The sequence below is a fragment of the Venustampulla echinocandica genome, assembly GCF_003357145.1.
Source record: "Venustampulla echinocandica strain BP 5553 chromosome Unknown scaffold_7, whole genome shotgun sequence".
Lineage (NCBI taxonomy): Eukaryota > Fungi > Ascomycota > Leotiomycetes > Helotiales > Pleuroascaceae > Venustampulla > Venustampulla echinocandica.
The window spans coordinates 429815-450980 of NW_022474212.1; the positions used below are offsets into that span (position 1 = coordinate 429815).

General features: G+C 50.2%; 7 protein-coding genes across 7 annotated transcripts; 3 read left to right on the forward strand and 4 right to left on the reverse strand.

Annotated features, from left to right (window-relative positions):
• Window positions 1–755: 755 nt before the first annotated feature.
• BP5553_08077 (Uncharacterized protein) lies at window positions 756–2678 on the reverse strand (the record flags this gene model as incomplete). Its single annotated transcript, XM_032016700.1, has 1 exon — window positions 756–2678. The coding sequence occupies one exon, from the start codon at window positions 2676–2678 to the stop codon at window positions 756–758; it is 1923 nt and encodes a 640-aa protein (XP_031866991.1).
• Window positions 2679–3643: 965 nt separating this feature from the next.
• BP5553_08078 (Uncharacterized protein) lies at window positions 3644–6825 on the reverse strand (the record flags this gene model as incomplete). Its single annotated transcript, XM_032016701.1, has 5 exons — window positions 3644–3707; window positions 3766–6150; window positions 6211–6335; window positions 6559–6583; window positions 6659–6825. 5 exons carry the CDS (start codon window positions 6823–6825, stop codon window positions 3644–3646), a joined length of 2766 nt encoding a protein of 921 aa, XP_031866992.1.
• Window positions 6826–7475: 650 nt separating this feature from the next.
• BP5553_08079 (putative GPI ethanolamine phosphate transferase 1) lies at window positions 7476–10732 on the reverse strand (the record flags this gene model as incomplete). The annotated part of the gene is made up of 6 exons (XM_032016702.1): window positions 7476–8299; window positions 8364–8457; window positions 8506–8647; window positions 8701–8888; window positions 8939–10494; window positions 10555–10732. The coding sequence occupies 6 exons, from the start codon at window positions 10730–10732 to the stop codon at window positions 7476–7478; spliced, it is 2982 nt and encodes a 993-aa protein (XP_031866993.1).
• Window positions 10733–11259: 527 nt separating this feature from the next.
• On the reverse strand, window positions 11260–12957 carry BP5553_08080 (Uncharacterized protein; the record flags this gene model as incomplete). The annotated part of the gene is made up of 3 exons (XM_032016703.1): window positions 11260–11465; window positions 11514–12023; window positions 12072–12957. The coding sequence occupies 3 exons, from the start codon at window positions 12955–12957 to the stop codon at window positions 11260–11262; spliced, it is 1602 nt and encodes a 533-aa protein (XP_031866994.1).
• Window positions 12958–13438: 481 nt separating this feature from the next.
• On the forward strand, window positions 13439–14857 carry BP5553_08081 (putative ATPase family AAA-containing protein 1; the record flags this gene model as incomplete). The annotated part of the gene is made up of 4 exons (XM_032016704.1): window positions 13439–13498; window positions 13574–13850; window positions 13902–14274; window positions 14323–14857. 4 exons carry the CDS (start codon window positions 13439–13441, stop codon window positions 14855–14857), a joined length of 1245 nt encoding a protein of 414 aa, XP_031866995.1.
• A 640-nt stretch (window positions 14858–15497) lies between these two features.
• On the forward strand, window positions 15498–16928 carry BP5553_08082 (Cystathionine beta-lyase; the record flags this gene model as incomplete). Its single annotated transcript, XM_032016705.1, has 2 exons — window positions 15498–16760; window positions 16812–16928. 2 exons carry the CDS (start codon window positions 15498–15500, stop codon window positions 16926–16928), a joined length of 1380 nt encoding a protein of 459 aa, XP_031866996.1.
• A 1556-nt stretch (window positions 16929–18484) lies between these two features.
• Window positions 18485–20927, forward strand: BP5553_08083 (uncharacterized protein; the record flags this gene model as incomplete). The annotated part of the gene is made up of 2 exons (XM_032016706.1): window positions 18485–18576; window positions 18620–20927. The coding sequence occupies 2 exons, from the start codon at window positions 18485–18487 to the stop codon at window positions 20925–20927; spliced, it is 2400 nt and encodes a 799-aa protein (XP_031866997.1).
• Between the last annotated feature and the right edge of the window lie 239 nt (window positions 20928–21166).

Genomic DNA, 21166 nt, shown 5'->3' on the forward strand with positions numbered 1-21166 from the left:
CCGGATGACACACTTTTCATGGGATGGAGATGACTGTTGGGATGGTGCCGTTTATTAATTATAGCAGCGAGAGAGAACCTACTAGAAATGTGATATCTAGAGGAACCAGACTCTCAACACTGCTTGCTCTGTTTAGTGAAAATCAAGTAATATCAACATCTTTTGCTTTCCTCCATTGGTTATAATAACCTATCCTCCCTGAAACTAGGTAAGCAAGTCTCTCGAATTCCAAATTTGTTTCCCTAGGCCACCATTACAAGACTCCACAAAACCCTGCCTCCCGTTTCGAAAAAATTATTATCACCTTTCCTACTTTAGATCAAACTGCAGCTTGTGAACTGTGTTAAGCTGTTTTTAACGTGACTCGTGAATACCGAAGTGATTAGCTCGAGATATAGTTTATCCTATGCAGTTTGGGAGCACCATACCATATAAGTGGAAATGCAATACGACGCCACGTGCCGGAAAAGGGACTTGTTATGTTATATACAAAGGTGTGCAAAAAGGTATATAGAGCTAAGCAAACACCAGGTGAATCATGTCTAATCCCTATGTATGTAATGTAATATCCAAGCATTCAGTAGTGCAACAACTTCGATCCCCACTAGCCGATCGGCTGATTAGCTCAATTCGCTCATATCATCAGGCCAACAGAAGTTGGCGAAAGCCTCCAGAACGCCGCGGCCCATGCCAATGCAAGTTCTTTCAAACACCGGCGAACGCATACTGTAAGGTATGTGTGAGTATAATAAAATTCAATCGCTCTTGCCACCCTTAGCTCCAGCAGTGCTGCGTCCCCTGATCACCCCATCTAGATCTTCTCTGCCTGTTCCGACAGGAGTACCATTCCTGCTCCGTCCAGGACTCAATTCAAAGCCCCTCCCGTCATCACTGCCCGTCCCATCTAGTAGCTCAATAAGATCACTTTCCCTTCCGCCTACTCTTGGTGTCCCGGGGCCCTTAATAACAAGTTTTCTAAAGAAGCCTTCAACCGCTGCCGCGGCATTTTCCAGCCCAAGCCCCTGGGAGCCGCCGGGGGTAGCAGCCCCGTTTACTGAGGAGCCACCACTATAAGGCCCCTCCGCAATCGCCGACAACTCCTCCCCAAATCCAAAATGTGCCGATTCAGCGCCCATGATGGAAGTTGAGGGGAGAGAATCTAGAGTTAGACCGGGAATATGTTTCCTGGTCCAGGCATTTAGACCATCCTGCCCTGGACCTGGTTTTCGTACGTTCTTCCCCATGGTGCCGACACCGCCTGGCCCTCGCATCCAGCCATATCGATCCGCAGATTCGCTTACGCTTCGACGACGAGAACGAGAACGACTGGCGGATGTCATGGTGGGAAAATAACTCCCTAAAGAAGGCTGGGGACCCAGGTTGCTGGTTCGGCGCGAACGCGTGCTTGCTGGGCTACCAGAAGGATCACTCGATAACTGGGATAAAGATCTTGATAATGATGTCAAATCTGTAGAACCACGAGGAGATGAGACGCTAGAACTTGCAACTAAGCTCTTTCTCCGTCGGGGAGGGAAATACCCCAGTGTTTTCCGTGACATTCTGGCTATCTCGACGGGTTTAGCGGATGGTGATGAGTCTATCAGGACCCAGCGGACGTGAGTCCAAGGCTTTTCTTCTTCTTCGGCGGGAGGTTCTGCAGATGCCCCGTATGGCGATTGTGTGATTGACGGCCATGCTTCAGGTCTGGGGATAGGAGGTGGTTCTTCGTCTGCAGGTGTAGGCGCAAGAAGATCAACACCTTGATATGGAGAATCTGCTGATGGGAGTTCACAAGGCCGCCCCTTGACTGCACAAGCATCCACTGGTAGGACCACAGTCTTGCGGAACTGGATCGAATCATTCGACCATAATCCATTTGCCTTTCTGAAAATATCCTTTTGGCAATTGTATTTCAGCACCACTCCTGCAAATGTGTCGTGCGGTTGGACATGATGAATATAAGCCAGCGCATCCCCCTCATCCTGCGCACTAGCCGGCCTCTGAATATCGCTTGACGTCCTTCTTTTATAATGCCCGGTCACATCTATAGCACTCTCCTCGTTGTTTCCGCCCTCTAGAACATCCTTCATCTTCATGGCCTTAACTGCTGCTTCTCGTTTACTCGTACTGCCCATTCCAATTCCACCATCTGATCTCGCATTGGCCGGTGATATTGAAGGGCCCCATTCATCTGGCAAGGTTCTCTTTGATCTCGCCCTACTGTCTGCTGTCCTTCGAGTCTTCCCCTTCGCAATGTCACTTCCATACTCATTCCGTGATGCCTCATCGTCGCCCGACATACTGCCTAGCACAGAGCTCGCCACCTGTTGCAGTGTACTACTCATCCACCCCGTATTCCACATTCCCCCAATTGGACTCGAGCTCCCACTCTTATTTTGTCCTGCATTCCTGCTCATTGAACTGGGAGCTAGGGATCCCCTAATTGGCCTTCCATTTCCCAAACTACCAGAACCACCAGTCCTACTTGGATGTTTTGCAGGAATTGGACTAACTGCTCTACTCCCGATGGCCGGCGTAGACGTGCCACTTGTGCTGCCTAGCTCTTGATCCACAGTATTCAACCTCCGATTCCTGGGTCGTATACTGGCACTGGGGCCCGTAGAGTCGGAGCGAGGGTCCGGGGTTCTCGATCGGAAGGAGGTCGAAGACGGTATCATAATTACTGGCGCTGTTTTGGAGGCAGTGGTGGAGGTGGCTGCGCGCGAATTGCCCGTCGTCGTAGACGGCCCGGGGGATCTGCTGGCATTAGAGCGAGTTTGCCACGAGGGAATCGGTTTATTGCGAGGGCATTGCTGGGCGACTGGTATTCAAGTGAAGGTTCGGCACCCCCTGTTTGATGGTCTATGAATTGGTGGAAGTGGAAGAGGTTGTGGTCTTGACGACGATAAATACGAAATGCGAGGCGTGGACACGCGGTATTTGAGCCACACAGACGGCTACGGTGGCCATTCGTCATCTTCAACCTAGACACAATCTTATCTATGCGCGCCTACCAGCTTTGCGGGGTGCATATTAGCCGCCAAACAGTGCAAAATTTAGTCAACTGTATATTTGGGCAATTTGCTAAAGCGGTTTACTACGTGCTCAAGATTTTGGTATGTTTGGATATTCAGTCTTGTCCTCCAAGTTAAACTTTAGTTTGGGCTGTCATTGTAACACAAGTAAAGCTGTCATTCAGCTACTCCAAAAACGGTCAACATCCGGCGCCGCTTTTTCTCTAGCCCCTTTCATTTTGGCCCACGCTGTTACAATGAGATATTTGACTGTAGATCCTCATATCAAGACCGTCCATGCATCCTCGCGTAGAACCACTGTTGTTATTATTGTATAAGATAAATTATTGAATAACCCGACTAGCTCCACTCCCATCCTCATGAACAAGAGTATAGATTTACACGAAAGCCTGGTAGCTATAGCTACCATCAGGAAATCGATGCTTTTTGTAGATATAGACATAGACATAGACATAGACATAGACAGCATCCCAGAACCATGTTTTTCTCGCCCCATTCTCAACACCCAGTCGCCTATCCCCGTTGATCTTTCCAATCATTTGACGCCTCCGAGGTCCAATTCCCAACACCCAAAACTAAGGAACGCTGACTGACAACACCACATAGACTTAGGCAAGGGGGGCATCACCATTCAAGCCGCTAAGATCACCATTGATGCCGAAGAATTGAAACCTATAGTTCTTGGGATTAGCATAGTCGTTGACGAGGTAGGTTTTGACGAGCAACTTACCAATCTTCTACATTCATAGTCATAGGAACTGCCGGCGCCGATGATTGACTCAACGTGTCACTCGGGCTCTGCCCCTGAGCATCGTGCATGGGCTGATCAAAGCCTTGCCACATGCCTGGCTGAACTTGCTGATAACCTGGGGTTCCAGGCTGAAGCATATTGGTTTGCGGTGGACTTGTGGCCATGCCAACTTGCGGTGACCCTCGCATCCTTTGAGGCATCTGTGCACCTTGAGGATGAGTTGGCAACTGCTGCTGCTGCATGTTCATGTGAGAGGACATGAGATTGGGATCCAAGTTGTGGTGAGGTTGTTGTGGCGAGAACTGATTTCCATGCATACTAGTTGAGCCTTCAGGGAACAATAGGTCAGGCTGGAAGTTTTCCCAAACAGACTGCGATAGATTCGGCGAGTTTCGGGTAACAAGGTAGAGATCTGGAGGCGTGGCTGGTACGGAGAAGGATGGGTTGAATGGTGTTGGGGGCCTGGTTTGGGGACGAGAGTTCGTTCCGCCCATGAAGGTATCTGTATTTTGCCTTGAATTTGGGGATGTTACGGGAGGTGCCATTGGGCCACCACCTTGACCCAGTTCCCGTGAAGGTGTATGGCTCGGTGTTTGGGGTCGAGATCGTTCATAGGATTCTTGAGGCGCTGGTGCGCTGTTCACCCCGAAGTCAAGCGCCATATCATCATACTTCCGTTTGCTTGCCGGCTCTTCTTTCTTGACCTGTGTCTGCGCCATCCCATGGGAGATGCTTTGAGCCATCTTCTTGTGACGCTTGCCCGCAGCCTTTTGTAGCCTCTCCTCCAGTACTTTATTCCCCAATATCGATTCAAAAAGAGTATATACCATCTTCGCAACAAGCCATACCCTTGAAACATCCTTCAGAGCACTCATGCATATCTGCAACCGTTCTTGGGTTGCCTGGACCACCGATGGGTTCGACGACCGCATCTGGTAAACGTGCATGATAAGCGCAGAGAACAGGCTATACACAACGAAGGCCGGGCAGTAGCGAAGCTCGTCGTGTGCGCTGAGGTTCTCGATAATCGAGGTTATCATTGCAGCAGCTTGGAACGCAATATTTCGTGAGGGGTAGGAAGTACTATCCATCCCAGGCCTGTTAGACGCCGGTGGCATATGTGCGCGATGTAGTAAACATAGCGTGGTATAATAGTTGGAGTGGAGCAACGCGGCCCAGAAGTGATGCCTTGACGATTCCCAGTAGATCTCTTTAGGACAATTTTGAAGCCAATCTGCCAGGGCCATATCACTATGGGTGAGGTCGATAGCATTCTGGCGGCGAGCTTTCGAGGCCACAGAATACTGCTGCGAGAGGACGAGTCCCATGATTTCGCACAGCTTCACATATTGCAAGAAGAATTGCACGTGCAGGGGATCTGGGGGGAATTCGCTCTGTTGACCATCCTCCTCTTCGAGAAAATCTTCCGCAGAAACCATTTCAACATCCGAATCGTCCGTGTTGATGTGAACCGGACGGCCCAATGCAACAGCGACGGAGCGATCACGAGTGAACAGAGTCCACCAAATACGTTTCCACAACCTCTTGTCGGGCTTATTGAGCTGGGACTGCTCGACACTCCGATGCATACCCGATCCTTGCGCTACGATCGTGGCGACTCGGCTCCAGTAAAAGACGTTCTTCGTCACATCTTCTGGACCCTCCCAATACCAGCCCATAAGCACAAGGGCCTGGACAATCGTCACTCGATCATCTTCATAATTAGCATCGTACAGCGCTTTCGCTCGTTTATAGAACGTCAAAGCAGCTGGTGTTGTCGAGCCATTCGCATCCATGAGCTGTGGGTTGGTACAGACTCTCGACCCCGCTAGCAGGATTGCCTGCAGCAGGAGCAGCGAAGGTGGATTCTTGGGATCGCGGTACTGCTTCATAAACCGATTTCGATTGATGACCGGGACGATAGGAGCCACCCACTTGAAGTATGCGTCGACCAGTTCGTCACAGAGATTTCTGGGCGGTAATAGGAATGCCCCTCGCTGATGAAGGATGTCGATCTCCACATTGTCCAACTCGGTCAGTCTGGCACGGGTCCCTCTGATATTCTCTGGTAACGGGTAGTGTACCACATCTGCCGTCCCATGGCGATCATGGACAAGTAGTGTCAAGTTCGAGGACTCCCCCAGATATGCCACCCTCCCCGCATCTTTAATCGGAGCTCTTGTAAACTTCGGCTTCATAAATTGCGCGTACGTCGATTCATCATCAGTCCGCTGTCGGATCTGTGCATCCGTCATTGCGGACGAAGGCGTGCCCTCCTGCGTGTTGACGATGCTCACACTCCGTCCATTTGTGGTCGGCGAATCGGTTCGTGCAGAGCGGTCGTCCAACGTCTCCCCACGATCACTACACCAGCACGTAAGCACTTGGTCCATTATGGATATCACTAATCCCCAAAACACGTACCTGTCAGAATCTTTTGCCTTCCCGACTTGCGTCTTCTTGCGTTTCGGCGTCGGGATTTTGCATTCTATCGAGAAGGCGACGCAGTTGGTGCATGGCACTCCCAAACTGGCGGCGTCACATCGCACCTGTTCGCTCCGTTAACCTCACACTCCGCTGATTCCGGCCGCATCGTCACGCCATGGTCTCTGGATCGAATGTGATGCCGAGTAGGAGATCGGATTACCTTTCTTGCGTGGCAGGTCTGTGGATGATACGATGGCTTGATTAGCTATTGTTGCGTTCGTTGCATTTTGGCCCTCGGTGCCGAGGCACGACAGGCTGAACCAAAGGGAATGGATTGCTTCATACCTCGCACGCTCTCGATGCACGCTGCCTATCCCACCATGCGGGTCAGTCGCTTACTTCTACTTCATTCACTTGCGTGCCTTGCGCCGGCCCATTTACATACCTTCTAAAGCTTGGATGGCCTGGTGTTTGGTTGTTGGGCAGAGAATTCACTCCTTGGGCTGGGGTATTCGTCGCTCCGCCGCCCACATAACCATTCGCAGGAGGCTGCTGCTGGGCAGGCGGCTGCTGCTGCTGCTCGGTGGAGGCCATAGCCGTGTCCATGTCCATGGTTGTTATATGCTGCACTCATCCGCCCACTTTCGGGACTGTCTGTCGAGGAGGGCGATAGTTCGTAGTCTGATGGCAGACTCGGGACGCTGGGCTTTCGGACGTTGGTGATGCTTTTAGTTGAGGCTGCCAGCCTGCAAGGTGCAGAACAGAACAGAAGCAGGTGGCCTGCCCGCGTGGGTACGTACCTCACCTTACCAATACCTAGCTGGGCCTTGTACCGCCACTGATTCGATTAACCGAAAACGACCAGTTCTGTGTTCTGTTCTGTTCTGTTCTGGCACGCGCACTGGGAGTCTCGCAATTATTGTACTGTACTTCGTACCAGGTAATTAATCCTCGTATTCCCTACTCCTGTTCCAGAGCCGCCTTCCCCTGAGACTACACTGCAATCTGGTGCGAAGTCGGGCATGTGCGCCGATCGATGCAGCAGAGTTACACCAGCCCAAGCGTTAGGCCTGGTGCGCCGCCTAGAGCTTTTCCCGACGCCTCGTTGTTTTAGGATTGGGAGCTCGACCTGGATTAAGCCTGTTTAGTGGCGTGGAACATTGGATAATAAAGGGGCGGGCGGGACGTGATGGTTAATAGATGGTTAATAAGTTCGTAGGTCGTGCTTGTACGTCAATGCCATTAATACATAATGTGTTGTCCTATATACTCTTCGTCCCATTTGCCACCGCTTTCCTAGATACAACCCCGTTGGCATGTTTCTTATCGCTGGCCACTCCACCAAGCTCCTTTTCTTTCACCATCTGAGCTGAATCGTCCTCGACCTCCACCCCTGATATAAACAGCTCACTAACACCCTCGAGACTGGCCACGAACACACAGAACAAACTTGCAATGCAGAAGTGGCTAATCGTCGATCCGATTTCCAGCCAGGAGCCCTCGTCTCTCACCACCCAGAAGAAGTGCAGCGTCAGGAAGTCGCTGATCGCCATAACCACCATGAACAGCGCGGAGGGTGCTACCCCTAACCTCTTGTTCAGGATGCCTAGATTCGCCGAGATCAGAGCAAATGGGATCATGAGCTTCAGGATAAGTAGGGCCGCCTGAGAGAAAGGATCGAAGATTGGAATCAGCCGGGCCACGCTATCCATGCTGAAGGATGATATCGAGGCCACATTTCCAGTACTGAAGAAGGCCAATTGGAGGAGTGTGAAAAAGAATAGGGATATTCGGACATCTGATAGGGTGAGTGACCGGAAAGTAGGTGAAGAAAGCGATGCGGGCATTGCCCCTTTGCCATTCGCCTGAGCCAATGGCGATTTCGGCTTTGTAAATACGTATATACTATGCTCGAGGCGAACCCAGGTAATCAAGGTAAGTGAGAAGCCGAGATAAAAGAGACCTTCGTATGATATGGTGAGGATGACGAAGATGGGTGCGAAAGTGAGGAATATCACCATCAATCGATGGAGATAGTGGCCATTGGGCTGTAAGCGGTGAAGGAACGGCATGATTAGCGAAAATACTGCAATCTTATTAGTCCAAGATCCCTTCTACATTTGTGGGTTTCAAACCTAGCACCAACCAACCAACGATCTGGTTCCCCCGAGGAAGCCCTTCCTTTGCCTGTATTGATAATATACTGGACCTTGTCACAAGCGTCGATAATAGTACGAGGCCGATCTAGACAGTATTAGAATAGAAACGCAGAGTGAGGTCAAAACATCTTACCTGTACGCCAATGAGGGATCGTGATATGATATTGTCGGCTGGTGTAGTCGAGTCGCTTGTCAAAGCCGACTTAACGTGCAGCTGCTTCTCGAAAATAAGATATAGAACACCGACTGCCGCCATGAAAAAGCCGCCGGTCATGCTATAAATTCAGTGTTAGGCGCCACACAGCAGAGGTAGGAGAGTGTTGCTTACACAAGAGATAAACTCTCGACCTTCAACGCCGGGAGCAACGTGAAAGTGCTCATCGCCACACATATTAATCCCCATGTTGTCACCAGGACTTTATTCAGTCGGAGAAACGCCATTCCGTAAAATGCCGGCCAAAATGCAGCAACAATGAATAGAAGAGAGAATATCTCCCTATGTGTGTACCCCAGTGCCTAATCGGTGAGTTAGTTTCAGAAGCACTGAAGGAGGGTTCCACGCGTACCAAAGATTCTATAAAGACCAACCCAAAAAGACCCTTTAATATGAGTGTGATGGTACCGCTAACCCCGGAAACATGGCTCAGTAAAACCTTTCGTCCTTCAACCAACGATTTTCGTCGAGCGTAAACCTCCTCCCAGAAGCCCACTGGAAATATGGCGTAGGCATAATAAGTCAATGGTGATTTTGATACAATGAACGAAGCGAATAGTGTCACAAGAACAGAGGAGAAGAATATTACACCAACAACGGTTCTGGAGGTTTCGGTTGTGCCATGAAGCACATGTAGGTCGATGACTGTGGTAAGGGCAAATGCTATCCAGCCCAAGTATCCGATCGTTATGAGACCTCTCAAGAACAACCAGTCGTATGTCTGGAGGTATCGTAAACCGGCTAGACCAAGTTGTACGAGTGTTGCCGTTTCCTGGATTGCTTCTTCATGCCGCCCTTGGTCAATGAGGGTTCTGATGTGCGAGAATCGATGCTCAGCTGAATGTTCTTCTCCGCCTAGAGCTTTATAGGGACGATAACGCATCTCGGTCGCCATTTTCTGTTCCTCTTTAACCCTATACATATCTAAGATGCCCCTAGCATTGGCCAAGAAAGCTTCAGATTTGGCAGCAAGATCTCCGGACAAATATGGGAGCGGCAACTCCCCAACCGAGTTTACGGGAAATGCGAGTCCCGCGAGATATGCCATAAGAGCCGCCACATCGGCCTGGGAGACGTCATGCCTCTGAATATGATCTAGACCCCAATCGGAGGAGAGTTCATCATGGCCGGGCGCAATTTTTCCAGGAGTCGTTGCAGGCTTTGCTACCCCAGAACCCCAGGCTATGAGGGGTGTACGAGTGTTGTCAGGATGACCATCACCGTGGCTACCCCAATCACTCATACCATGGTCGGCAGTAAATACATATGCGGTCTTGTCATCATTGTAAAAGTCTTCGATGATTTTTGTAACTTCCTCGATGCCCTGGTCCACAACCTTGATATTATTCAAATATTCCTTCGAATATGGCCGGAAAGCATGGCCATTGGTATCGATACCCAGGAGATGGAGGAAAAACACCACTTTATCCTGTCGTAATGCGGCATCCAGAGTCGAATTCGTCGCCGCTTCTTTAAAGAGAGCCTTGACTCTATCAAATACCCAGAGATCTAGATGTACCGCATCTTGAGAGAAATCCTCAAATTCCGAGCCGTATGCATCGGCATCCACTCTGCCTGGGACTGCGCCTAATTGGAACATTGGCAGAATATCCGGGCTTCCCCAACTCCATGTATGTTGACTCCTGTTAAAGACACTATCGAAGTTGACTGGGTTGAGTTTCCACCCCGTTGTCACCGCAGACACATCCTCATAAAGCCCCGCAATCAGAGCTACATGCCCAGGCCGAGATTCTGTAGGCACTCGTGTGTGTGATACACCAAAGGTGCCATGCTCGAGGACGCGCGAGCGCAGGAAGGGGGCGAGAGGTCGTGGCTCGAGATCTGAGTCAGACTTTGGGTATGGTTCTGGAAAAGACTGGAAAGCTTTATCCGCTCGAAGGCCATCCCCTACGTATCATCGTATTAATATATGTCTACAAATAGGGAACGTAGATGTGTGTTATGTACCAACAAATAGAACCAGTCGCTTTGCAGGAGCTTCCACACCCGCAGGTCTCTCCGTCTCAAACGCGCGCATGCCGGAAACGATAGGACTGACAAAGTATATGTCAAAAATTGAATATATATAGACAACATGGAATGCCATCGCAATGGCTAAAAAGCCAAGGCGACTGACTCTCGCCATGGTGGGAATCTGATGAGAACTTCAGAATAAGGTAGAGGCGCGTCGACTTTAGGGGGAGGACGCAGCTATGAACTTCCAGAAATTTGGTTTAAGGGATCGTATAATGGGCAAAAGGAGTGGCGCGTCCGATGATTATCGGACAGGTTCATACATAAAGATGCCCGACGGACTCGTCTTCTGAGACTTTAGATAGTGGTGCTGCTAGAAGAATCCGCGGTTCACAAATTGGCATGTTGAAGAGTTGCTGGGCGGTGTCATTTTGCCGGGCTCAGGGGTGATTTCACCATCAAGGTTCTTGGGGGCTGAGGCCACGTAAATATTTTGAAGCGAAACAAAAGACGGTTTAGAGCTCTGATTAATCGAATTTTAAGTCTGCTAATGCTTTACGGAAAATGACAATCAGAAACATGAGCAAACAACTCAACACTAAGGTATCTATAAACCATTGGTAAACTCCTACCCCGCCACTCCATGGACTCCTAGCCCAAGAACCTAACTCCTATGCTGAAATCAGATTCCCATTTGCCTCAAGTTGTCAGTGCTTTTACCACCCGCGCATAAAATTTTGCAGCTTGTGGTCTCGGAAATGAAATCTCATCTACCAAATAGTCCGGAAGCTGCTCCATCAAGTCGTTGTCTCTGCGGGGGTCAAGTTGAGGAACATAACTGCATTGCGCATCATCATAGCTGTCGCGCACGTTCTCATTGGCCACTGCTAGTTTAAAGTGAAGAGCTATATTGTTTGTTAGTGGTGGCTGGAAAGGGAGGGCGAGCGACTTACTGCCATTGCGGCCGGTCTGAATGCAGTCAAATATATCCTCCTCAGCTTCGCGTTTCACACCCCTCATTATCAAGCCTGTAAGATCGCAGTACAAGTCCTCCTTCAGCTGTGCTGCTTGTGCTGTCTGAGCAGCCTCTGCAGTTCCCATCAGTCGGACGCCCCCATTGGCCTTGACAGCACTAGCAGGAATATTGAGACTCTCCATAGCGGACGCGGCACTACGGGTAGCAGCTAGTTTGTTGGATAGGGTTTTATTTTCAGCCGATAGTGTCTTCCTCTCTGCTATCAAGGTCTTGTTTTCGGCTGATAACGTTTTATTCTCAGCAACGAGCGTTTTGTTCTCAGCTCGTACTTCAGATAAAGATGAGTTTAACTGTGCGATATGGGCCTGCAGAGTAGCAACCTCCGTAGCCTTCGATTCGAGCGTCTTCTTGAGCGCTTTAGACTCTTTTGCCAGAGCAGCTTGCGCAGCAACATCGGCCTTTAAGGACGCGACCATAGTATTAGACCCTACCGATATTTAGTAAAACCCATTAATCAATCGTCTGACCGGCTTACTCTTCCGTTCCTCATCAGTGTCCTTTCTTAGCCGTTCAAAATTTCGGTCAGCTTCCTTGATTCCAATTTCGCGCAGATCTTGGTATTTGATATAGAGACTATCGTATTTCTTCGTCATGTCCCCAAGCTTTCGTCGTAAGCTTGGGTCTCCTCTTTCTGTATCTGATGTACTGCCAGCCCGCCGCCGTTTAAGAGAAGGTTGTCGAGCTTGAGAATCCGCCCTCGATCGCATACTATTATGAGCAGTTTTTGACACAACATCCTCAACTTCTTCATCTGCGTCCGCATCCGCATCTATCGTTGGAACCTCGGCTTCATATGTGATATTTTCTAGTGAAGGCTCATCCGGTATCTCTTGTGTAGTCGCAACCTTTTTCCGTCCCCCGCGTGATCGCGGCCTCGGCGCAGTAGGAGCGGCCTCTGTGCCAGAATCCACCCCTTTCGTAGCCTTTTCTCGTTTGGCGCGAGGTTTATCCTTCGTAGCTTTCGATTCCGTCTGTTTGGCAGCGATAATGTCATCATCCGGTTCCCTATCATTCATAACAACATCCTCACAGGCCCCCAAATCGTCGACTTCTTCCATATCGCTGTCATGCTGCTGATTCGTCTTATCTGCCAATGCTTGCCTCCTGCTCTTATTTTCTACTGGTGGTGCAGATTCACTTTCTTTCGTATTCAGGCGCCCACCTGCCCGAGGCGCAGCTTTCGTTTTGGTAACCTTCGCAGCCGCGGTCCTTGGTCTTCCACGGGGTTTCTTTGCGGGCGCCTTGTTTTCTGCGGTGGAATCTAAGATGGGCACTGCTTTAGGTTCGGCAAAATGCGAGTCCTCAGAGTCCGAGGCTATAAGACCAGATAATGTGGCGCGAGGGCCCTTTGGCTTAGCCATTGCGGGAAACGGTGGGATCCTCGAGATATGAGCTGCCGCGTCCGACGCGTCGAGAGTCGAAGAATCGAAACAAATGCGCAGTGCGAGTTTAAACAACTGATTGAGGGGGGGCAAACTATCGGTAGTAGGTTCGGGTTTTGCGAGAATTCATAGATGCGATTCGCCGGGCTGCTATGCTGGACTTGAGTAACTTGGGATCAGGAACTGTGTATATACGGATTTGTTGTTGTACTTCCGTATTCGGCAACAGCCCACCCGACCCGCTTCATGCATCGGGAGGCGGCAACAATCCCCGGTCGTACCCTGCACCGCCACATTACCGAGGAACCTCGTGTGGCGTAAAGCGACCACGCCAGCCTGCCGCGACTTCTCTCTCCTTTGCCATGCTCGCTACTTTTCTTGTTCCGAGGCTATCGAACGCGACACATCTGGGGTTGCGCATCCAAAAATCAGTATCTTAGCTCGTTGGGGCTCTCTCATTATGGGGGAGAACTCTAGGAAATATGGCTTGTTACAAGATCTCCTGCTGATGGGCGTCTCTGTAAGTCGCCTCTCAATCTTATGTCGGGCTTGAGCACATGCGAACTTGTATGCTAATGGGCTGGCTTTTCTACAGACATTTGCCATGTACTATGTTGCCAGAGGTGTAATATCAAGCCTGCCTATGTCACAAGATCACGAGAAGGACCAACAGGACCAAGCTCGCCTCAAAGCTGCTGCGCATCTACGGAAGCTACAAAGGTCAAGGGACGACTCCGGCGAGTCTGGTTCGGACGATGATTCGAGAGGCCGGAAATCGCGGATACGCAAAGAAGATATCGAGTTGAACCAATATGAGAGTCAGATAGCTATGGAGGTTGTGGCTCCAGAAGACATACCAGTTGGATTTGATGGTGGGTTTCCCCTTTTGCCATTGTCTCGAATTCGATGTTAATATTTCACAGATATTGGCGGCCTTGACGATATTATCGAAGAGCTGAAGGAAGCCGTTATATATCCCTTAACAATGCCCCATCTATATTCACATTCTTCGGCGCTCCTGGCTGCGCCTTCTGGGGTTCTACTGTATGGCCCTCCTGGTTGCGGTAAGACAATGCTCGCAAAGGCGCTGGCACATGAAAGCGGAGCTTGCTTCATCAATTTACACATCTCGACTTTAACGGATAAGTGGTATGGCGATTCAAACAAACTCGTCCGGGCCGTCTTCTCGTTGGCCCGAAAGCTTGAGCCTACCATAGTGTTCATCGACGAAATTGATGCTGTCCTCGGCCAGAGACGGAGCGGAGAGCATGAAGCGAGTGGAATGGTGAAGGCAGAGTGAGTATCTCTATTACCTAGCTGCTGCAGTGACCTAATGATTGGCAGATTCATGACTTTGTGGGATGGCCTCACATCTGCAAATGAGAAGGGCGTGCCCGCGAGAATCATGGTTCTTGGCGCTACCAATCGAATCCAGGACATCGATGAAGCAATCCTTCGAAGAATGCCTAAAAAGTTCCCAGTCTCCTTACCGTCGAAGTCGCAGAGACTGCGAATTCTAGAACTTTTATTGAAGGGAACTAAGACCGATCCAGAAAACTTGGATATGGGCTTTTTGACCCGGGCGATGGCCGGCATGTCTGGAAGTGACATCAAAGAGGCATGTAGAGATGCCGCGATGGTTCCGGTACGTGAGTTTATCCGAGAGCAGAGACAGCGTGGGGTTGCTATGGCTGGTGTACGGGCAGAAGAAGTTAGAGGACTTCGAACAGAGGATTTCTTCGGAACGAAGGGCGGCCAACTCTTCTTAGAGAAGCACGCAAAATCACCCAGCAAACGCTCAAAAGTGAAGTCAGAAGAATCTAGCGACGGATATGAGGATGCTGAAGATCACGAGATCATAGCGGAATCGATGGATTAAATAATATGTTCAAATATTACAGCATTGGGTACGATGTAGGATTACGGACGCTGGCATATACGGGGTTTTATATAGGCTGGGCTGCAAGGGACGAATCTCCTACGAAGTATCTAGATAGCGACTCGGATTTTTGAGAACAAGTAATAGAAGATAGGGGTATATATACATTTCCAGATCGCTTTACTTTCTATATTTGCAACTTCCAGCTTGTTCCTTTAGCACGTAATATACCCCTGAATCCTTATTATCTTATAGTTATATTTCTCCTTTTCTCTGTTCCCTTCCTGAGGCAACTTCGTGGGCGCGAGGCGGGCGTTGGAGCACGTCATTTCCGAAGCGAGTTGGGGCCGGTAGATTTTGCTGCACCGAGCATACTTTGTTCCGGTTACCGGGAGCTGTTGTACCCCAGGATTGGACTCTCAACCAGGCACAAATGCAAGAACAAAACAAACGCCACGGAACCTTCTGATCACTACTACTAGGACACGCGATCAGACAGACCGCTCATATTTGCCTTCAGAAGCATACATCAAACTCCACTGATTGAGCTCAACCTCAATCATCGTCTCCCACTATCGAGTTCTACGACCCCACAAGACCCTTTCCTCCCCTCCGCCAACGCCAATTGTTCAGTCACAAAATGTCTACACCGCCAGGTCCTTCTCAAGGCTCTGGGAGCAAGCCTTCTGGTGTAGCAGGAAAGGTTTTCCCTCGTATCGACTTGGACGGCCATGACCTGCCTCCCTCGCCAGCACCTTCCAGTCCCCGCAATGGCCGTAAATATGCTCTTGCCACAGAGCTGGTCTACACCGAAAGCAAGGATCAATATGGGGCATCGAGCATGCCCATCTACCAATCTGCCACATTCAAGCAGACATCAGCGAGAGGCGGTGGCTCCGAATATGATTATACACGGTCCGGCAACCCTACACGAACACACTTGGAAAGGCATCTTGCAAAGATCATGAATGCAGCGAGGGCGTTGGTTGTTGGGTCTGGCATGGGAGCTTTGGATGTGATAACACGGAGCTTACGACCTGGGGATGAAGTAATTACAGGCGATGATTTATACGGAGGAACTAATCGTCTGTTAACCTATATGGCAACCCACCAGGGCATCATTGTCCATCATGTTGATACCACAACTCCCCACAAGCTTGAGGCGGTCGTATCAGAAAAGACAGCCATGGTCCTACTAGAAACACCAACGAACCCATTAATAAAAATCGTCGACATCCCAACAATCGCGAAGATGGTGCACGAGAAGAACCCGAAAGCATTGGTGGTAGTTGACAATACCATGCTTTCACCAATGCTCTCAAACCCCCTCGACCTCGGAGCCGACATTGTCTACGAGTCGGGAACGAAATATCTTTCCGGGCACCACGATATCATGGCTGGTGTTATAGCGTTCAATGATCCAGCCGTTGGAGACAAGATGTACTTTACGATCAATTCCACCGGATGTGGAATATCCCCCAATGATGCTTTCCTTCTTATGAGAGGCATTAAAACCCTCGCAATCCGGATGGAGAAGCAACAGTCCAATGCACAGACTATTGCCGAGTTCCTTGAGTCTCACGGATTCCGAGTACGATATCCAGGTCTGAAATCTCACCCTCAATACGACCTACATTGGTCTATGGCACGGGGCGCTGGAGCCGTACTGTCGTTCGAAACTGGAGATGCAGCTGTTTCCGAGCGCATCGTGGAAGCTGCCCGATTATGGGGAATCAGTGTCAGTTTTGGCTGCGTCAACAGCCTGATCAGTATGCCATGCCAGATGAGTCACGCAAGCATTGATGCGAAGACAAGAAAGGAGAGACAGATGCCAGAGGATATTATTAGACTTTGTGTTGGTATTGAGCATGTCGATGATTTGATTGATGACCTCAGTCGAGCGGTAAGGAGTTTATCCTCTACACTACAATGACAGTGACTAATTGAAATATAGCTGGTCCAAGCCGGTGCGGTCAACGTAACCTTAGACGGGTTCCATGCCGTCGATCCTGCTCAGGCCTTGGCTGGCGTGCCCATAGATGGGTCCGATACTATTGTTGCCCTAGCATGAGCGTTCTGAAATCTAAGTTGTGCATTGGGAGGGCGCGGCGTCGTCGTGGAGTTTGGTGTGGGGATTCGCTTCTTAAAGGGCTATGGTTCATGATGAAGGGATAAAATACCGTATTTATGAATGTGCAATACCAACAAAATTTATGATTGATTTTATCTCTGTTCCCTCGCATCTATGCTTGTAAGGAGTAAAATATCGGGCATTGGAAGTCATCCATTAATTATTCAATTTCCGGCCAGGCTACAAGAGATTTCATGATGTTGAGAACCTCAACGATCCGTACGGTACATTAATGGACGAGCTGTCCCATCACGCACACTTAGGCGCGTTGTACCCAAGTGTACGAGTACCTAGCTATACAATTGCTTGTAGGGTACCTCTACTGCAGACTCACGAGCTTGGCTTGCCCCCCAAAAAGCTTGTTTATCCTGTGGTAGAAGACGCAGTGGAAGAGTGCAGGGCTGACGAGAAGTAACCACTAACGCTGTCCCAGCTAACCCTACGACCCACTACCTAGGTACCTAGCATCTTTTTCAACCCAACATTCATCCGCCTACAACTTCTAGCAACGCAATATATTCTACTACGATAATGGAACGCATGAAGGCGAAACGAGAGCCACGCTGTATCCCATCCATGGTACGATGCTGCGATAGTTCCTACGGGATGGTCTACGATTGTGCTGGCTGCCGCCGGACGTGACGCTGAGCAGGAGTATGGCGCAACGTTCAACCCTATGAGACACCACCTACCATTGCCTGTTGCAAGTGGATGTTATGTGTGAGGTACTTCGTACCTCCTTATGGGAACAAGTATTTGCACGATTTCTTCATGGTTGCCCACAGGTCTAGACCTAGCGCAATCCCACCGTCATCCCCCTACCAAGTGGGACATCCTTCCCACCTTCTACCCAAGAGAATTAGATCAAGTTGGCCCTCCATCCGCCTGCACCTCCGGAGCCTTTTCTTGGTTTGGGCATGTGTGGCTGTTTTATACAGAGGTACTTTGTGCAGCAAGCTACTTGTGTGCCTTTGGCGTCTCGGGGGCTCATGGCAGACTCGCGGCGTTCCAGCCCGGTCTATTCAGAATCGTGCTAGTTGCTATTATCGATTCAATATTCTAGCAGTCCTGGCGACTTGTGCCTGCAGTTTGCGGCTGTGCCATGGCTTTCACAACAAGTGGTGATACGCCTCGCCTAGACTCTCAATCCTCAGCTGAGAGGCTGAGCGTGAGACTCCACCACTAGATTCAACTGACAACTGTCTCTATTACTCTATCTCCTTTGGTTTATGCTTGGGTGATGGTGCGGTGTTACGGTGGTAGCAATTTCCAATTATGCACCGCCCGTTCTCCTACATATCGGCGGACTGCCCCTCTAAGCACTCGTACCTAAGTCACGTTTTAGAACCTAGCTTGACTTCCATCTTTTCAACTGTCAATATTTGAATGCTGAACATGCCCAGACCTCTTTTGAATCTTTATTTTACAGACTCTATCTAGAGTGCGAAAGAGATCAATAATTCCATCTCTCCGCACCTCCGAGCGAATCTCTGAAGATGGTTCTACCACCTCCGGGCCCGCCTTCTGGCCTGCCGGAAGGTTGGAAGGCACATTGGAACACAGACTACAACGCATGGCAAGTTGGTTGGTACCGGTTACAGTTGAGAGGATACTGATTTATATCACTATAGTTTCTACGAAAATATCTATACGGAAGTCTCTGTTTGGGAGAAGCCAACAGGGCCCGCAGCACGGCCCGAAGCACGAAAACCCCCTCCAGTTCCGCCGCCGGGATATCAAAGCTCACCAACTGAAGCAAGACCTGCCGATGCCTCATCTTTGCAAGTTGCGATGGCGGGTATTTCTCTAGGGGGTTCGGACCCATACAACCAACCTCCCCAGCAGCAAGCTACCTATTCACCGGCGCCGCAACAGTTTAATAACTATACATACAATGCAAACCCGTCCCCAAACCCGAATTCCCCGCCTGCCGTCCAGCAACAGCCTTACAGTGCCCCCCAGCAACCAGCTATTCAGACGTATAATCCAGCTCCATCCTCAACTCCCGCTTCTCCTCCGCATCAGTCTTCATATGGCTCCTCCGGACCACCTACCCAGGCATATAACCCAACCTCATCTCCAAATATGAGCTCTGCTCCGCCTACGCATCGGCAATCTGGGTATGGTTCTTCTCAACCAGCTATCCAGGCATACGATCCCAGTCCTTCATCACATCAAACTTGTCCGCCACCTGCACAACAACAATCTTCCTATGGCTCTCAGCCACCTCCTATTCAAGCATACAATTCCATGCCATTATCGAGTCCAACTTCTCCGCCGCCTACACAACCACAATCTTCCTACGACTCTCAACCACCCCCTATTCAAGCTTACAACCCCACCCCCTCATCGCATCCAATTTCTCCGCCCCCATCCCAGCAGTACTCTTCATATAGCTCTCAACCGCCCCCCATTCAAACTTACAATCCCAGCCCGTTAACACATCCGACTTCCCCACCACCTACACAACCACAACCCCTATACAGCTCTCAGCCATACCCTATTCAAGCCTACAATCCAGCTCCATCTCCAAATCCCGCTTCATCGCCACCCTCCAAGCCATACACCCCTTACGACCCTCAGAAACCAGCTATCCAAGCATGTAACCCAACTCCTCCGAATCCTACTTCTCCACCACCTGCGCAGCACTCATCTCCGCATAACCCCCTTATTCAGCAGTATACCCCATTTTCTACTACGACTCCTGCCCCCCTACAGCCTACTCAGCAGAACCCACTCTACAATTCTCATGCCCCATCTCCTCCTGAAGCATACAAACCGCCACCGACTCCAAACCCCGCTACTCAACAAGCGTCACGGGATCAGGCTGCCCCTGGGCCTTCAGCTATTTATCAACCGTACAGTCACAGCTCTACCCCCAGTGATGCGTCTCAACCGCCACAACCTCAATCTCTCAACGGCACTCAGCAACCAACCCAGCAGCAGCCCCCTTACAGCTCACAACCACCACCATCCACACCTCAACACTACAGCCTAAATACAGCTCCTAACTATCAGCCTTCTTATGGGTCTCAACCTCCACCGACGCCTCAACCGTATAGTCCTAACCCTCCACCGGCCGCCGTTCCTCAACCGGCCCCTTTGACTCTTCAGCCCACCCCTCAACCGCCCATAAGTGCCTTATCTCCTACTAGCCATCCCCCAACTCCCCAGCCCGGTACCTTCGGCGCACCTCCAGCCAATAGTGCAAACAATTTACCTCCCAAAAACCCACAATATGGACCGCCTCAACCAGCCTATAACACTTGCCCGCCACAGCAAACCCGTCCGACGTACGGATACCCCCCTCCAACACCTTCACCACATGGACAGCAACCGGCCGTTTCGCCTCAAGCACAATATGGCCAGCAACAGCGGAATGGTCCCCCTCCGCCAGCATATGGACAACCAGTACCAGCGCCATATACTCCCCAACCAGCAAATGGACAGCCAGCCCCTTATCACCCACAGCAGGGATATGGGCCAAATCCTGTGTACGGCGCATCCCATCCACGTCCAACCCCAGCCCCAGTCTCAGCAACAAGAGCCCCTTCAAATTCAGCCAACAATACGAAATCCGGACTGAGCGCAGGGATGGGGGCGCTACTTGGCGCTGGTAGTGGTCTACTAGCCGGTGCAGTCCTAACACATGAATGGGACAAGCACACCCAACATTCTGGCAAAGGAGCATTGACGAGCAGTTATGGTGGCGTGGCTGGATATGTGACTGGACCCACTGTAGTTGTCGAGCAGCCGGTTGTGGTCCAGGACAACGTTTATGTGCAGAGTAATACGTACGTGGAGAATGATACCTATGTGCAGAGCGACATAATCGTGGATAGCACCACGTATGTGGAGAATGATACTTACGTGGAGAATGATACGTACGTGGAGAACGATACGTACGTTGAGACGGATACCTATGAGGTCGACTGGTAGTCTTCAGCTAGACACTCGAGGATTTGCAAATTGGGTGATATTTCCTTCGAATTTTGCTTGCGAGGGGTGGACTTGGGAATAGAAGTGCCTTGCAAGGGCTCTAGGAATGGAGCCCACTCTTGAATTGAATTTTAGACTTAAACTGAGGAGTATCTAATGATGGCTAGGTGTGTCCACTTCGTGGGATAGGAGAGGGAGCAAAGAGTAAGGAACTGGCACTTCACATTCTCATCTAGCTG